This window comes from Zalophus californianus, chromosome 5, assembly GCF_009762305.2.
Source record: "Zalophus californianus isolate mZalCal1 chromosome 5, mZalCal1.pri.v2, whole genome shotgun sequence".
Taxonomy (NCBI): Eukaryota; Metazoa; Chordata; class Mammalia; order Carnivora; family Otariidae; genus Zalophus; species Zalophus californianus.
In genome coordinates, this window is record NC_045599.1 from 84,945,258 (window position 1) to 84,963,807 (window position 18,550).

An 18,550-nucleotide genomic window follows, 5' to 3' on the forward strand; every position below is an offset into this window, starting at 1 on the left:
CTGAGTGATTTTAGTAAAGTCACCCCCAAAAGTTTTAGTTCATAATATTATCAATATCTTCTGGACTTCTCCCATATCAAGTTTAAATTTCTCTGCTTGATTTTCAAATTATTCACAACCTAAAATTGCCCTACCTCTATAGACATATTGCCTTCACTTCCTTAAAACTTATTCTCTTTGAGCTTATTTCTTTGCTTGCCTATGTAATTTTGCTTATTCTCTCCGTATTTCCCCTCACTATTCCAATTCACCAGACCAGGGGCTCTATGTTGAGGACTTGGTTTTGCTAGGTACTGAATTACTAATGTTTAGCATAGTTCTGGTGGTGATCAGTTAATAAAATTCAGTGAATGAAAGGAAGACAGGCAGAAAGGGAGGAATTATTGTCTGTTCTGCCTTTCTTATACCTGCCTGGACATGCCCCATGTTTGTTTTTTCTACAAAGCTTCCTCTGACTCCCCTTGTCTTTATTGATACCTCAAATACAGACCTCAAAATTTAACATTATTTATAAACTTTCTTGTTTCCTTGGTTATACAGTCTATATGCGTTGTTGTTCCAATTTGGTGTGAGCTTCTTGAAAATGAGGATTATTTTTCTGTATAATTTTATAAAAAATTGTACATTAACTTACATTCACCATACATTTACTGTAATTTATGCCTCCTTCATAGCAGCCTGTGTGCACAGTACTGGCAAATAAGTAGTACTTTGCACAGAGCTGAGCATATAGTATATGTTCAATAAAATTTTGTTGAGTATTCATAAAATGTGTGAGATATAAAATGGTGGTCACTCAGTTTGCATATAGAGAAGATAAGTTTCTTTATCTCTTTGTTAATGTTCTTCAATGTTTTCTTCAGGGAAAGAAACCGAAAAGGCCAAGGAACGATATGACAAAGCGACAATGAAACTTCATATGTTGCATAATCAGTATGTATTGGCATTGAAAGGGGCACAGCTTCATCAGAATCAGTATTATGACACCACACTTCCTTTGCTTCTGGACTCCTTACAAAAGATGCAAGAAGAAATGATAAAAGCACTGTAAGTTCCATTTCCTATTTGGCATTTTAATTTAATTGAATTAATGTTATTTTCTCTCCTAGGTAAGCTTTTGGATAGAGGTTGTCTATGTTTTGTGAACTTCATTATTGATCCAGCCCAATGTGTATTTCAGATCTGTTTTACCTTGGTCCTTCTTGATTTTCACTTCTGGTGTCCATTCAGCTTATTATCATCTTCTAAATCCTCCAGCTAGCCCTAAGAATGGTCCTTCTTTTTGTGTGTTTTTATTCTACTCCCATTAGCTGGAAATTTAGGTAAAAAAAAAAATCACTAGTTGACAAGTGTTAAGTGAATATCTATCTTCAGACGGTTGTGTTTAAATATTGAGCACCTGAGAAGTCCAAAGGAAATCATTTTTTTAAGTTTTTAATTTTAATTCCAGTGTGATATTAGTTTTAGGTGTACAATGTAGTGACTCAGCAATTCTATACATTACCCTGTGCCCATTGTGATAAGTGTATTCTTGATCCCCTTTATCTATTTCACCCATCAATCTACCACCTCCTCTCTGGTAACCATCAGTTTGTTCTCTTAGAGTCTGTTTCTTGGTTTCTCTCTCTCTCTTTTTCCTTTTGCTCATTTTATTTGTTGTTGTTTCTTAAATTCTACACATGGGTGAAATCATATGGTATCTGTCTTTCTCTGATTGACTTACTTCACTTAGTATTAGAGAGCTCTAGCTCCATCAAAGGAAAGAATTTTTTGAAGGTTTATCTGCCAGCTTTTATTGTGTGAGGTTGAAATCAACAAATGTTTATTGAAGTTCTCCTGTATGTAAAACACACTGCCTGTGATTTGGCCACAATTTTTGCCTTCAAGAAGCTAACAATATACTTTGGGCAATATGTCAAAAGCATACATGTTTACCATAGACATCAATATAAGACAACAGAAAAAGATAAGCCATGCTTTGGTAGACTTCACCTGCTTCGTTAGCTGGTTTAGGTGATCTCCCATTTTCCCAGTAAAAAGATAAAAAAGTGTTTTTAGTTGACTTGAATATGTAAACTTCTAATGGTATTGATAAAATATCTACCTAAAATATTTAATGTATGAATTTGTATATACTTTATTTTTTATTAATTTTTAAAGATTTATTGAGAGAGAGAGAGAGAGAGCATATGAGTACATGAGTGGGGAGGGGCAGGGGAGAGAGAGACAGAGAATCTCAAGTAGATTCCCTGCTAAGCCCCACACGGGGCTCCATCTCAGGACCCTGAGATCATGACCTGAGCTGAAATCAAGAGTCAGATTTTTAACGTACTGAGCCACCCAGGCACCCCATAGTTATGTCTACTTTAAATTACATATTGTTGATTCAGAAATACTTCCTTTCCTATTCTCATTTCATTTGTCATTATTTTTTCAAATTCTTCACATGAATCCTCAATAATGGCATCTTCATCATCACTAGATGTCTTTTTGAGACATAGTAGTTTCCTGTAGCATATTATCTTTAACAGTAAATTATTTTAGATCTAGCATTTAAAATATTCAAGCATGATGATTTCACTGAAATTGAATTCCATGTCACATTTATTTAACAACATTAGGAGAATTCATTTTTTAAAATTCTATTTGTCCTAAAGGTGGATATTAATAATCATCTCCACATCATATTATGGTATTGCTTTATGAGAGTTATCTAAATGGGGTCATTTACATTAATATCATTCAGTACTTTCAGGGCTACTCAGATATTCAGAACCCCAGGGATATTTACTAAATCTGTTTTAAATTTCTCTGCCTTCCCCTTTTCTTTAAATTTTGTCAGGTGATTTCTGTAATCATTTCAAATTAGCATTGCCTGAAGCAGTTTGAATCTTTTTTTTTTTTTTTTTTTTAAACCCAAACAGTATTTGGCTTTTGGGAGAATAGTAAACAAGAGAGATTTTGTAAGTAATAGTTTTTTATGAGTAATGATTTTGGAAAAGAAAAGCAAACTATGCCTTATATTTATTTGGGAAAAGGCAAGATAACCCTGTCTGTCCACACTCATTGTTGAGGCCGCTTTTGACCAGTGTATGTTTTGACAGCATAGCATTCTTTAGTTGGAGATCAGGTCTTTGCTACAGCATAGTTTTTCCTTTTGTATTCATTAGATAAAGCTAATAGGTTTTATGACATTTTTCCTGCTGACTGGAGGTCAGGAGAAGATCTAGATGTCACTGAAGGTATAGAACCAGTTGAACTTTCTAATTAAGTATAGAGGAAAGAGCAGGGGCCCAGGAGCAAGAGAAAACCAAGAGGTAGGACATTTGAGGAAGTAGCAGCCACTGGAGAGAAACATTAAAGAGACGGGAATTGATCCACAGTTCCATGTGCTGGAATTGAACATTTCTGTGTTCAGTCTTTAGAAATAGAAAGTGATCAACCTGACCTTACATTTTGAACACGTCAAATACATGTTGGAAAAGGTAATGCCTTATTCTAGATCATTTGCAATTATTATATTATATCAAATGTAACTTGTTAATCTGTGCCTTTGTATAATCCCTTTACTATCCAGGTATATGAAATAAGGTGGTGCATAAAATCACCATCTATAGATACTGGTATTATATTTCTTACGTTTATTGTTCTGAATCCTTTTTCGGCCTGTGTTTCTCTTGAAAACTTAAAAATGTTGTAAAATTTTATTTTTGTTTTCAGAAAAGCTATATTTGATGAATACAGCCAGATAACCAGTCTTGTTACAGAGGAAATAGTGAATGTCCATAAAGAGATTCAAATGTCGGTTGAACAGATAGACCCTAGCACAGAATATAATAATTTCATAGATGTTCACAGGTATGTATAATATTTTCATTCTTCTTTCAGTATTTGTGACAGTATTATTTTTTCTACCATATAGTATTTAGCTAAATTAAAATAAGGTATTGAAGAGCTTGTTAGGACATACGATATTACTGATTAATTTATCTGCTTTTAATTATTTTTAAAGTTCTTTCTCAGTGATAACTATTTAATTTATATAATTATCTTTAAAAATTTGTCGGTTGTTACTGTATCATTGCTTAAACCTGTATTTAATCCATGAAGTTATATATTTTTTCAACATTTGTATAATGATAATACTATGACTATATGTATATTAAATTTATGATGCATCAATTATTTATCCATGCATATTCATTACCATTGTGACAGTAATAAAACAGGTTAATATTCATATTCTACAAGTGAAATTAAGGCTGAAATTATGTGACTAGATCTTGGTGCCTGGGGTTTAATTTGATTTATTCTATTTGTATTTACTCTATTTTGTGAACATAATTTTGGATTACACATATTCTGCCTTTGGTGTATACTAAGATATATTATGATAGTATATTCATATTGATCAAAATTATTTGGCATGCTTTATTAGAACAACGGCTGCTAAAGAGCAAGAAATTGAGTTTGATACTTCCTTACTAGAAGAAAATGAAAATCTTCAGGCAAATGAAATTATGTGGAATAATTTAACAGCAGAAAGTTTACAAGTAATGTAAGTATTTAGAAAATCTGAACAGTTTAAATATTAGTGTTATTATTTATAGTTTTACTTTATCAGATTTAAAATTCCAATCTTTATTTTTTCCAAGTAATGAAAAGTAAATTAAAAATGAACTGATTGTTGTTTGGTCAGAAAGAAATGTTTTGAAAAATATATTAACTTTATTCATTGTGATTCCTAATTTTGGTAATTCTGAAAATCAAAATTCTGCATGATGGTATAGTCACTTGCCCAGTTACTTATATTGGAATATTGGTTCATTCTTTTCAAAAGTTACTTATTTATTTATTTCCCATTCAATACTCAAAACTTTCTGGCAGAACCATTTTGGAAATGAGAAGACAGAGTGGTAAAGAAGAAACTCATAGGTGTCAGAAGTATTTAGTATAAAAATTTGACTTTGAATTCTTTTCTCTTTAAGCAGGGATGCCTTCTGTTATATGCTTTTAAATAAATTAGTTCTTCACCTTGTTATTGTTGCCTAATATTTTAAAGGAGTTTTGAGAAATCCTAATGTGTTTTTAAGTCTTTTCAAGTATTAGAGGCTATTAATAGTATATTTTTAAATTTAGAAAACGTAGTTAATGGGATGCCTGGGTGGCTCAGTCAGTTAAGCATCTGCCTTCAGCTCAGATCATGATCCCAGAGTCCTGAGTTCGAGCCCCATGTGGGCTCCCTGCTGTGCGGGGCAAGGAGGGGGACCTGCTTCTCCCTCTCCCTCTGCTTGCAGCTCCCCCTGCTTGTGCTCTATCCAATAAATAGATGAAATCTTAAAAAAAAAAAGAAAGAAAGAAAGACAGGAAAGCATAGTTAAGGCACTCTACTTTTAAATATTTAACTCAGGGGTCCCTGGGTGGCTCAGCTGGTTAAGCGTCTGTGTTCAGCTGGGTCATGAGCCCAGGGTCTTGGGATCGAGCCCCGTACTGGGCTCCCTGCTCAGTGGGGAGCTGTTTCTCCCTCTGCACTTCCCCCCTGTTCATGCTCTCACACTCTTTCTCTTTCAAATAAATAGATATTTAATTCATCCCTTGATTTTTTTTAGGAGCAACACAAAGAAACATTTATTAATAAGCACTGTATATACTTGTCTTCTGGGTCAGAACCACGGCTAGGAATGATTATGCACTCATTTGTCTTCAATATTGGACATGTAGTATCATCTGACCTGTTGGCACTTTACCTCAAAGACTCAGCCAAAAGTCCCCATCTAATATAATTTAGCAATCTCCTTTCTATTGTTCAGTAATATTGTGGTGTTACAAATGATTAACCGAGTGGTAAGAGAGCTACAACTAGCTCTTGGAAAGGGGTTTGATAACTTTAAAGTTGGGCAGGTGGGACAGAAGAAACTGACAAATTCTTGTTGAATCACCTGAACAAAATGAAGGCTTAAAAGTTACGGTGGTTTGACTGTTGAGTGGAAGGGAGGCATGGGAGTACACTGAATTAGGGAGGTTTTTCTAGCAACCATATTGGGATTCTTGAAGCTATTCCCAAGTTTTGAAGTTCTTCACAGAAGTCTCACTTTGGATTTAGATATACACTTATAATGTTAGCTATCTTTAAACCAGTGGTCCTCACCCTGGGTGATTTTTGTCCTCAGGGAACATTTGACAATATCTGGAGACGTTTTTGTTTGTCAGGTGGGAAGGTACAGCTGGTAACTCGTGGGTAGAGGCCATGGATGCTGCTAAATATCCTACAGTGCATAGGACAGCTGCCTACAACAAAGAATTATCTGGTGAAAATGTTAATAGTGCCAAGGTTGAGAAATTCTGCTGTAAACAATAGAGTTGGATTTATGGTACAAAATAGATAGTAGAGTTTCTTAATTCTTGTGCAGTGACAAGTTTCATTTATTGATTCCTGTGCTGCTTGGTGAAGGAATATGACATAAATTACTCCTGTTTTTTTGATCATTGTATTGGTCCCAAGTAATTTATTCATTTATTCATCAGAATATATTTACTGTATATTTAAGGTTGCAAGGGTTAATACCTTAATGGATGCTAAAATCCATCAATTTGTTTTAAAAAACACCAAGAAAGAATGAGCATAGAAATATTGGAGTATAATATGGTAAAATTAAAAATAGCTACCTGTTAAAGCTTATGTAAAATAAGAGATTTTGTGACCAAAGAATAATTTGTTTTATTGCTTTTCAAGGTATAATGAGAACAAAACTAGTTATGCGCATAAGTCATTTCTTAATTATGGTGATGAAGCAATGAAAAAAATGTAATAAATTAAGGATAATAAATCTTTGATAATGTGATAGAAAATTTAATTGCTTACATCTTACTGAGGCAAAACTTCAGCTACATTTCACTGAACAGTGTCTAAATAGGATAGGAGTTGAAGAGCAGGTTTCCCTCGAGAATTTTATTCTAAGAATGAGTTATACAGTGTGTTTATTGGCACTGTTAAAATAATCTAAGATAATACCATTAAAAATTTATATATATATACACACATATGTATATATTTAATATGATACAAAGTCTTGCTTTCCTTTTACCATAATATTAGTGCTTTAAAGTTAAACTAATTTCTTTCTTGAGGCATTAATTTATCAACTTTGTTGTTGAATGTACTGAAACATTATATCCAATAGAAATGAATGAAACAAATGAACAGATAGATAGCTTTGGAAAAATAAATACAAATGACCAACAGTCCTGTAACAATAAAGAAATATCCATTTTTAAAAAGGAAGATTGGCAAGGATGAAATAATTTGATAATACCCACTGGAGGGTATAGAGATGGTATGGAGGGTATAGAGAAATAAGCCCTCTTATAAAGTCTTGGCAGAAAGGTAAATTAGTGTAAGCTTCTTGGGTATATGGAGGGTATAGAGAAATAAGCCCTCTTATAAAGTCTTGGCAGAAAGGTAAATTAGTGTAAGCTTCTTGGGAGGATAATTTTGCAACATACATCAAAATTGTACTTGCTTATACACTTTGAGTTGAAATTTTACTTCTAGAACTTTAGCCGATAGGTAAGCAAAGATCTATGTACAAGTGTAACATGGTGGATTGCCTGGTTCTGAATCCTTTCAGTATGACATTACCTCTGTGAAACTGGACACATTACTTAGTCCCTTTATGTGTCATTTTCCTCAAAAATAAAATGGTAATAATAATGGCCCCCAAATCATAGTGTTGTTGTAAAGCTTACATGCATGAATAAATGTAGAATACTTAGAATAGCATTCTAAGCACGTAGCAAGTTCTAGGTGCTGGTTTTGTTGTTTTTTTTTAATTACTGCTTGGGGTGGACTCCAAGTGCAATGCTTAGTTTTTCATGGGCTTTTGGAAATACTTGAGGTCTGCAAACTTTTTGTTTGTTCCTAAATATGAAAAGAAAATTATGTTACAAGCTATATTATGTCACTTTCATTAATTATTAAATTTGGTAAAAACAAAAATATTTCAAAATTCATAGATTAGTTGTTTTTTTTTGGTTAACATACAGTGTTATATTAGTTTCGGGTGTACAGTATAGATTTTAATATCTGTATATGAATGTGGATTTCTGAGAAACCACATTTTAATATATATGATATTAATTTCGATAGAGGCCAAGGATTATAAAGGTCTTAAAACAGTCATTTTGTTTTGGCAAAATACTGGAAACACGCTAAATATTCATCTATGAGGGGTTGGTTGAATTATGGTATATCCTTACTATATCCACAATTTATCTAGATTATGCAGGTTTTACTCTATTTTAAATAGAGTAAAGGTAGGTTTATATATATATGCTTTTATGGAAAGATCTTTAAAGTATACAATAAAAGGCAAAAGCAAGTTATACAGTAATATTTATGAAATGAGTCTATTAATAAAAAAGTAGTACATATATATGTCTGTATACATGTAGATGATATGTCGGAACGGAGGTAAATTTTATGAGGTGAGTAGGGAAGCTTGTTGGGGCCAATGTTTATAATAATGTTAAATAAATGTGGTTTTATTTCTCTCATCTTTGCAGTTTTATTGTAGCATGACTCTCTCCAGAATATTAGCTATTTGTTTTTACTCCCATTGTGTCACTTCCTATCCTTTCACTAAACATTTGTTCCCCAATCACATTGCTGTATATAGTTTTAGAATAGAACACTCTCAAAAGCGTTTTTTGAAAATGCCAATGTTTTATGGCCTGTGCTTTCCCATGTTCTATGTTTTTCCTGAACCCATTTAAGAGCTGTAATAAGAAATAGTATAGGAAAACTTCAAAACTGTTTGTTTGTTTTGCATTCCTTTATGTTTATTTCAGTGATCTGGTGACCCTGTCCTTTGTGAAAGGGTACATTAGTTTGGAAGTGAGAATCATTAGTATTTGACTCCTGGAGGATTCTTCTAATAATGCAAGTCATGCTGGCACTCTGCCAGACTGCTGATTCGTAGTGACTGTGAAACAGAGAAAAAAACTGGACTACATTTCTCTTGGACTCTTCAGAATTTTTGGCTAAATGTTGGATGTTACAGATGATTAATTAACATCTTTGTTGAATAAGCAAGTGAATGAAGAGGGTTTTCTGGAGAGATTTCAGAGAGTTTTTGAATAGTAGATGTCCTCCTCTCTGGCTTTATGTTAGGATCAGTAAAGAAGCTTTAAAAAATGCTGATGTCTGGGACCTAACCCAAACCAATTAAATCAAGTTTTGTGAGGGCATCGTCTAGGCATGGGGATTTTTTGTAAGCTTTCCAGGTGACTTTTATCGTGTGGACAGGATTGAAAATCTGTACCATAAACCCAGTAAAATTGTGTGTAGAAATGTGTGTGTTACTTTCTGGTGGCAGGTTCCTACAAATTTTCAGAGGCCTTCGACCCAAAATGGCTAAGGACTGCTGCTCTACTTGAATAAGTATCTTTCATATTTAAAGAATGTCTTTTTGTTAAACTTTTCTAATGAGTTTGTATTCCTCAAGTTGTATAGTGTCAGGACGCCTGGGTGGCTCAATCGGTTAAGCATCTGCCTTTCGCTCAGGTCATGATCCCAGGGTCCTGGGATAGAGCCCCACATCGGGCTCCCTGCTCAGCGGGAAGCCTGCTTTCTCCCTCTGCCTCTCCCCCTGCTTGTGCTCTCTTTCTCTCTCTGACAAATAAATAAATAAAATATTTTTTTTTTAGGGTCTAATTCTGTTTTTAAAGTTTTTTATTGTTATGTTAATCACCATACATTACATCATTAGTTTTTAATATAGTGTTCCATGATTCATTGTTTGTGCATAACACCCAGTGCTCCATGCAGAACGTGCCCTCTTTAATACCCATCACCAGGCTAACCCATCCCCCCACCCCCCTCCCCTCTAGAACCCTCAGTTTGTTTTTCAGAGTCCATCATCTCTCATGGTTCGTCTCCCCCTCAATAAATAAAATCTTTAAAAAAAAGTTGTATAGAGTAACAAGAAAGAGTAGCATTTTTACAATAGTCTTACTGGGAATTCCTTTTTGTCTCTGTCTTTTCTTCTCCTCTGCCATACTTCTGGGTCAGTGTTAAATTGTAAGGTATTTGAAGTTCAAGTAGATGCCCTTTCCCTAAGGTTATATCTTTCACTTTGCTATTCATAAAAAGACTCCTTTTAATTTGGGAAGGGGGCTTTTTTTTTAAATTCCTAAATGTAACATACAAATTGTCATTTTTATTAGCAGAAACTTACTCATATATTTAATAATTTCTATTCTTGGTTCCTGCTTATGGTACCATGTAGAGTTTTCACAGCTAAATGTAAGAGGTTCTGACGTTATTACACAACTAGTATTTATATCCAAAAGAGGGCTTGATGGAAATCTGATGTTATAATAATATTAAATGACAAAGTTACTGCATTTACCCATCTAACTATGTGCCATGAAGCATTTTATCATATTCTCATTATTTGTATCAGCTACATTTATGAAGGTATGGTATATAGAAGACTTAAACTCAAGTATTTGTAGAATTGTTTATTTCCTACTTATGGGAATTTTTTTTTTCATGGTAGATCATGATGTCGTACAGGGCTGCTTCCTCAGCCTCTGATAATTTCTAACATGGACACCCAGGATTCTACACTTCCTATCACACATGCATTTAAATTGCATCACCTTCAAGCTGCAATCTGAGGTTGTTTCTTTTGTCTTTGTGATCTACAGCTTCTCTTCTTCCACTTCCTCACCCTTCCCCCATCTGCCTCTGTTTTGAATCACTCTTCTTTGCCAAATGCTAGAAAAGATACTATATTGATTTTAATCATCCATTTATTAAGATTATATATGCAAATATTTCCTCTCATCTAATCACTATTTAATTGAATAATTTGGGACTCAGTAATTTTAGCTCATCAGAATAACTTGAAGAAGATAGATCTATAAAATTTTGAACATTAGAAGAATATATGTGTTTATTACATTGGTTTTGACATTTGGGATAGATGAGGCATCCGTTTGTGACCTGAGCCGAAAAAGGCAGACGCTTAACTGACTGGGCCACCCAGGCGCCCCTAAATAAGAATTGAAGAATAGTAATTATCTGTGTGGAAAAGTAATTCTTTTGGATTTTATGGGATATGAATTAGCAAACTGCAGGCTGTGGGCCATATCCTGCTTGCTACTTATTTTTGTGGAGTCTGTAAGCTAAGAATACTGTTTACATTTTTAAGTTCAAAAAAATCAACGGAAACATATTTTGTGACACACAATGTAAAGTTTAAATATCAGAGTACATAAATAAAGGTTTATTAGAACACGGCCATGCTCATTCATTTATCTATTGTCTGTGGGTGGGTCTATGGGTGATTTCTTGCCACAATGACAGAGTGGAGCATTTGTGACAGAGACCATATATGGCATTCCCTTCACGTCACACTGCTGCTTAGTGCACTACAGATCCTTGTGACATTGTTCTAACTCAGTAGCATTTTGAGTGCCGCACATACTGCTCTATTACAGCATTTGAATGGCTTTTTGTTATCAGCTCATGCTGATCATGTCAAAACCAAAAAAGAGAATAGATTTTGAATGTTACACCTTTTAAAATTTTTAAGATTTTAATTCCAGTGTAATTAACATATAAGTGTTATATTTGTTTCAGGTGTACGATAGAGTGATTCAGCAATTCTATATATTACTTGGTGCTTATCAAGATAAGACACTGTGGAGTGTGGATTATTTTGTTATTTAATTAGATGGCAAAGTATTGTGTTTATTATGCAATGACACTATGGCTGTGCTAAAATGTCAACAATATATGTTGACATTACCAGTCTAAATACTCATTTCAGTATTACCAACTTGCAGGAGAGCACTAGTCAGAAAAATTATAAAATTTAAAATGGAGGGGCACCTGGATGGCTCAGTCAGTTAAGCATCTGCCTTCGGCTCAGGTCATGGTCTCAGGGTCCTGGGATTGAGCCCCTATTCGGGCTCTCTGTTCAGCGGGGAGTCTGCTTTTCCCTCTCCCTCTGCCCCTCCCCCTGCTCCTGCTCATGCTCTTTCTCTCTCTCTTAAATAAATAAATAAAATCTTTAAAAAAAATTTTAAATGGAATACCTCAGCACAGCCGACTTTCTTTAGAAAAATACGAAAATGAGGATGCAACCAAAATAAGTTTCTGGGTGGCTCATTTGTTATCTGAACAGGGAAAGGCATTTACCACTGGTGAATTAATTAGTGTTTCACCACGGTAACTAAGGAAATAGGAAATATGTCTAGAGAAAATAAACTTATTTTTGTCTGTTAGTCTTTCAGTGAGAACATTTGCTTGAAGAGTGAGAAGATTGGGAGCTACATCATTAGTTAATTTAAAAAATAAATGATTTCAAATGGCTTTCCCTGTCTCTTGATAAGTCAGCAGGTGTGATCAAAACTGCTCAGTTGTTTGTTTGAGGAGTCAATGCCAAGTCTGACGTGACTGAAGAATTACTCTCTAGGAATAGTTTTTGTGGCTCAACTACAGACAAGAATATTTTCAAAGAGATCGAGAAAACACTAATTCAGTACAAACTGAAGTGTTACAAATGATGGTGTTAAAAATGTGTGGATCAGAAAGAGGCTTAGTTGAACAAATTTACAAAGCTTTTGAAAATGTTAGGTGTTTACCAGGTATGATTATTCATTGTATTTTTCATAAGGAGGCACTTCATGGAAAAATTTGAATCTAATCATGTGTTCTTAAATTAATAATGTCAGTAATGGCCTTCATTTGCTCTCAAGGACTTGACCATCGTCAGTTCCATGAATTTTTTGTCAAAAATTGAAATTGAATATCCCCACTTGCCCTATCACATAGGATTCTGATGAGTTAGAAGTAGTAAAGTTTTATTATTTTTTTTTTGAGGTCAGAGCCAAGACAGATTTTTCTAAATCAGAATTTCCCTCAACCACCATTATTCAACACTGAATTCCAAAAGCTTCAGAAAAATTAGCTTGTGCTAAAGACTTGAATATTTTCCTAATATATTCAACCTAAAATTACAAGATAATACATGCTTATATGCAGAATTTATACTGTAGTAAAATCATTTAGATGACAACTAATGTTACTTGAATCCCAGGTAATGGCAGGCTATTGTATGTATTTCCTGTGCCATCAAACATTAAAACATGAAGCAACATTACCATTCCCACCAAATTTGTAGCTGATGTATTTTCTAAGCTCAAGCTATATTTCTAATAGTGAGTTTTGGACCTCTGTACAAGTATTTCGGCATTTCAAAAATCCATTCAACTGTGCAATTAAGGAGTTCCCACCTAACTTTCAGTTAGGAGTGATGAGTCTGCAATGTAATGACATGCTAAAAAGCATGCAATGTCATTTTATAAATGCCTTCTAAGCTGTAAATATACTCAAAGTCATATGCTTATGATTATTATTGATATTTGGCAGTATCTATGTGAAAAGATCCTTTCAAAGATGAAATACATGAAATCTCATTATATATCTGCTTTAACAGATGAACATTTACATTTGATTTTGATGATGAGCACTAACTTTGAACCCCAATGAAGGGAAAAATTATTACCTTCAAAAGATTTCTGTCCTCATTAATACACCGGTGTTACGCTGAATTGTACCCAATTATTATATTTTTAATTTTTCAATAAGATATTTGTATTTGTTTTCTCTTTGTTATGTTAGTACCTATATAATAGCCTTGATTTTGTCTCTTGATGGCAAAGCCTAAAATACTTATTTTCCAGACCTTTACAGAAAATGTTTGCTTACTCCTGTTGTAGGGAATGATGCCAATTTAACCCATTAGGCTGTCTGAATCAACCTTGTCAATCAATGGAACAATAAATAATGCAGTACTCTCACATTTTAAGTAGGACTGTCGTTTTATCAAGTTTGTTTTTTGCTGTTGTCATTTATAGTCTTAGTTCAAGTTTGGTGTTTGGTTTGAATGAGTGACTGGGAAAGATTTGGAAATATGTAAACTATTAGAAGGCAGGTGACATGTTAAAAGGATATTGTGATTAAGAGACACAAAGAAATCACATAGAAGAAGGCAGCTGGATTTGTTGGTTGGGTTGGATTAGGTTGTGTGTTAGGAGATAATATATTTAGTAGAAACTCATAACTTTTGTTTGGTTGATTAGGAGCTATTTTCTGTTTAATCTTGAGAAAGCTAATAAAGATTTGTGTCATGGTATAGAAGGTCACCCATAAATTGCTATGCTGCTGCAATTATATTTTAAGAAAGAGATCATAAGAAATTTTTATTTCTTCAATTTATGTTGCAGTCATAGAGAAAAAGAGATGTCAGAAAAATTACTTGAGGCAACTGTAACCCTTTTCTGTTTTTTAATTTTTTTGATTAGCCCAAATGTCACAATGATTGTGACAGTATTGGAAGTTTATAATGTATAGATTTTTAGGAAGTTACATTTCTGCAAGAGTGCTATAAGATTTAGATAACGATGGCCAATGGTTTGAGGATAGAAAAGTTTCTATATAAGTACTGAAAACTTATTACTATCTACAATTGTTTTTGGCTTTTGTGTTTTTAAATAACATTAAGTCTTTAAAAATTATCCAGCTAATGCTTGCAGATGATAAAATCCATGAAATCTTACAAAAGGGGGTACAGTGGAAATCAAAGCTTTCCTTTTTATAGATCCCATTTGTACTTTCCTGTGTTAACTGGTGAAAAAAGTGCGTGTATCTTTCCAGAATGTATATACAAGCATATCCATGTATATAAATTGTTTTCTTGACTTAAATGGGCTTATTCTATGCATACTTTTTTGCATTATCCTCTTTTTTAATATATATGAAATATTTATAGTGTACAGTGTTTTAATGCTTACATGTAATAAAATTTATTTAATGTAGTTATTTATAGATGGGAATTTATTTCCAGTTTTATCCTATTGCTAGGGGTGGATACAGGTTTTATAGAGGCTGAAGCTTATAGAATTGGTGTGTGTGTGTGTGTGTGTGTGTGTGTGTGTGTGTGTGTGTGTGTGTGTGTGTGTGTGGCATCTTTAAGAAAAACTATAGTGACATACAAATATGAAAGTAAGTGCAGAGTCTGGGAAGAGATTTTGTAAGTGTGGTGCCTGAAGGTTAAGGGTCATCAGCATCACAGTGAGTTCACCTTTGGTTATTCTGATTACAAGCAGTCTTTCAATAAATATCTTTGTGTACTTGTTGAAACATATATATGAGATAAATTTTATGAGGTGAAATTACTAAAATGGGGTAATAGTTGTTAAGTTCATGGACTCAGGATCTAAGCTGCCTGGGCTCTAACATGTTTTTCCACTTACCAGCTCTGTGGCCTTGGACAAGACCCTTAATCTCTGTGCCTCAGTTTCTCATATGTAAATGGAGATAATAATATTTTTATAAGAATGTTACGGATTTAAGCGCTTATTTATAAAGTGTTTAAAACTGGTTGGCATTCAGTAAATGTTAAGTATTTATGTCAGTTTTATGGAGTTTTTTTAAGGCAGTCTCATGACATTTAACTGTTTTGCATCAAATTATTTAAGTGTAACATATTTAATTTAAAAATGTAAAGAATAAGACATTTGAACTGTTGCTATTACATTTGTGTACAAACAATGGTGAATAGTGCTTTGAAATTTGCAAACTATCCTAACATGTATTATGTCATCTATACATAAACTGTAATTACGAGAGTGTTTTCCTCTTCACTGGCTCCAGGTTTTTTTTGTTTTTTTTTTTTTTTAGGAGGATGGTGGTAAAGAAGAGAAAATACTTTCCCCACATAATTCCATTATTCTAAATCATTTGTCTTTTCCACTTTGAATTTACAACCAGGGATCTTTAGAGATTTAGAAATATTAAAAAGTTTGATTTCAAAGATTTACTTAGTTGTTTTTTCTTTTTAATTTAAGAAGGCTTTGCATAAAGATCAGTTATGCTTTGTTTGTACTAGCTAAGGCAGTCAAGCCTCAAGAAGACGTACCAATTTCTTGACACGATCAGAAGCTAGAAAAAGTAGGGGCGACTAATACTATTTTTCTGTTCCCTCTCATCTCCTCCTTTCCTTACTTTTAATGTCCTTTCTTTCTTCCTTGGGCCTTCTGGCCTTCATTGCTAAGTGTAATAGGTGGTGAATTCTAGCTAACAGAACCGACCTGCCAGGGAACAGAAGTTTTGTTAGCTCTTCTAGGCCTTTAGAGAATCTAGTAAGCTGTGGTAGGTTTCTCTCTTTCTGAGTTAAAGTTGTTATAGCACAAATCAGGAATTTGAAAAGAAATCATAAGGATCCCCCCATTCTTCTTGCAATTGAGCTGATGTATACTCAAATAATTTAGCATATGAAAAGCCTCAAATTTAATTTCTCATTGAAAGTTTAGGTGATATTTTTCAGGAGGCTAAATGATTACTAAAGGAAGTAGAAAATATTAGGTTTGGATTTTAATATACTTTGCTAGAAGTGCCAGTGATGAATGGGGTCTAAGGTAGTTTAAACTTGCCCATTGTAGCAGTGGATGGGGACTCTGGCTTTCACCTCATTCTTCCTTTCCAGAGTGAAAATAACAAGTAAAGAAAGGACAGCACTAGCTGAAAGATAAAAATTTTAATGTGATATGATAGCTGTGTGTGTTTTGTGGTAGGAATATTTCTATTCAGGACCAAGTGCATTTTATGCAACCAAAAATTATCTGATCTATATGTACCTATTAATTTCGTGTATTTAATTGTTAATATCTATATGGAAAATACCTGTAAAGCATTATTATACTATATGAAAACAAATAGCTTACTGTCCATTTAAATTGCCATTCAACTGAGCCTCACTTTCTTTTTTTAAAATATGGATAATAGTATCTATCTCATTGGTTGTTGTGAGAATTAAATGAGATAACATATGCAAACAATACTAAATACCATTTACTCAGTACCTACTAAGTGCCAGTCAATATATATGCATTAGTTTATATAATCCTCAAAACAGTGCGTTGAAGCAGGTATTACTGCACTCAAATTACAAGTGAGAAAATAGATTTAATGAGCTTACGCAGCTTGCCCAGCATCTCGTAAAAAGTGGCAAAGCCAAAATGTAAATACATGTTTGTCAGAAAACAAAAACCATGGTCTTTTCACTATACACTCCTCCTGGGACAGTACAGGTATTTATTTGCTTAAATCCCTTCTTTTTTAATTTTCTGTTTCTCTTTTTCTATTTAATGACTCAGACTCTTAGACTGCCCTGAAATACTACCTGTGATTATTGAAATATTCTTTTCTGGACTGTCCAATAAGATTGCCGCTAGCTACATGTGTCTAGCAGTTGAAATGTGGTTAATGGTCCCTTAGTTAAGGGACTGAAATTTTATTTCATCTTAATTAAATTAAATTACATGTGGCTACCGTTTTGGACATCACCATCTTAGATGTATGAATGCTCAGGGTGTGTGCATGAAGTAAATATAACTAACTTACTGATTTATAATGAGGAAACTGTTCATTCTAGGTTGAAAACTTTAGCAGAGGAACTTATGCAGACACAGCAGATGCTTTTAAACAAGGAGGAGGCTGCCTTGGAGCTAGAGAAGAAAATTGAAGAATCTTCTAAGACCTATGAAAAGAAATCTGAGTGAGTAAAACAAAAATAATTTGCAGGAAGAAAGTTTAATTGATTTAATTTTACAGAATACTTCAGTTACATGTTATCATGGATGTATTTTCTAGAAGCTGAAATTTCATTTTAAGTGTAAAACTTAATGTCATTGAGTTACTTTCTAGGACTCTGGAAAAATGATCTGGGTTTTGTCAATATAGTGTACTGATCATGTCTCAATGTTTTAACACTTTGAACTATTTTCTGAAAAATCCTGTTAAAAGTTGTCTTTATTCCCCTCATCAGTGTCCACCAGATTCACTGGGCATTTCTTGTTGAGAAAGTGGCAGATCAGTGTTATCTAAAATCGGCTTCTCTGTGTTAGAAGGAAGCAAACACACTTAGAGAAAATAGCAATCTGCTTCACTTGTAAAAATCCCTTTAAGATTTGCTGGGCTGTTTTGTCTTACTGTCATTTTTCTTGCTGACTTCTGGATCTGTAATATCCTACTGGATCCTCTTACTTGGGTGGGGATACTGTTGTTTTCACTAATTATGTTTGCTGCTGTTTTAACATTTACATTTTGATCTATAATTTAAAATTTATATTTTGGCTTCGGTTATTGTTTGCATCTCCAACAGGTATAACTAGTATGGTTTCTCTACTGACTGGAGCATATGAATTTCTTGCTATCATTCTCTCATAATTGGCTTGGTTTAGCAAGATTCTTAAGGAAATTGTGATGTGTCGGATTTCTCTGGTCTATACTTGCTCTTTCTACGTAACTTCTCAAATATTCTCCACTTCTCTCAAGTCTCTGATCCTCTCATCTCCCCCATTATAGACAGCAGATGGACCTCTTCTACATTACAGAAAAAATTAGAATCATCAGGTGACAATGCTGTTATTTTCTATGACTAGATATGCACATCCACTGCATTTGTACCCATTCTCT

The 18,550-nt window shown here is 33.7% G+C and overlaps 1 protein-coding gene across 8 annotated transcripts in view; it reads left to right on the forward strand.

The window, feature by feature from the left end:
- Positions 1 to 18,550, forward strand: part of FER (FER tyrosine kinase) — a 449,342-nt gene that overhangs the window by 120,671 nt on the left and 310,121 nt on the right. For all 8 annotated transcript variants that reach the window (XR_003522180.2, XM_027606296.2, XM_027606298.2 and 5 more), the window contains 4 exons: positions 864 to 1,047; positions 3,721 to 3,858; positions 4,439 to 4,558; positions 17,508 to 17,630. Coding sequence is in view for 7 of the 8 variants with exons in the window: in XM_027606296.2 (XP_027462097.2) it covers positions 864 to 1,047; positions 3,721 to 3,858; positions 4,439 to 4,558; positions 17,508 to 17,630 (565 nt within the window). In the remaining variant the exon portion in view is untranslated. The remainder of the gene's footprint in view (positions 1 to 863; positions 1,048 to 3,720; positions 3,859 to 4,438; positions 4,559 to 17,507; positions 17,631 to 18,550) is intronic.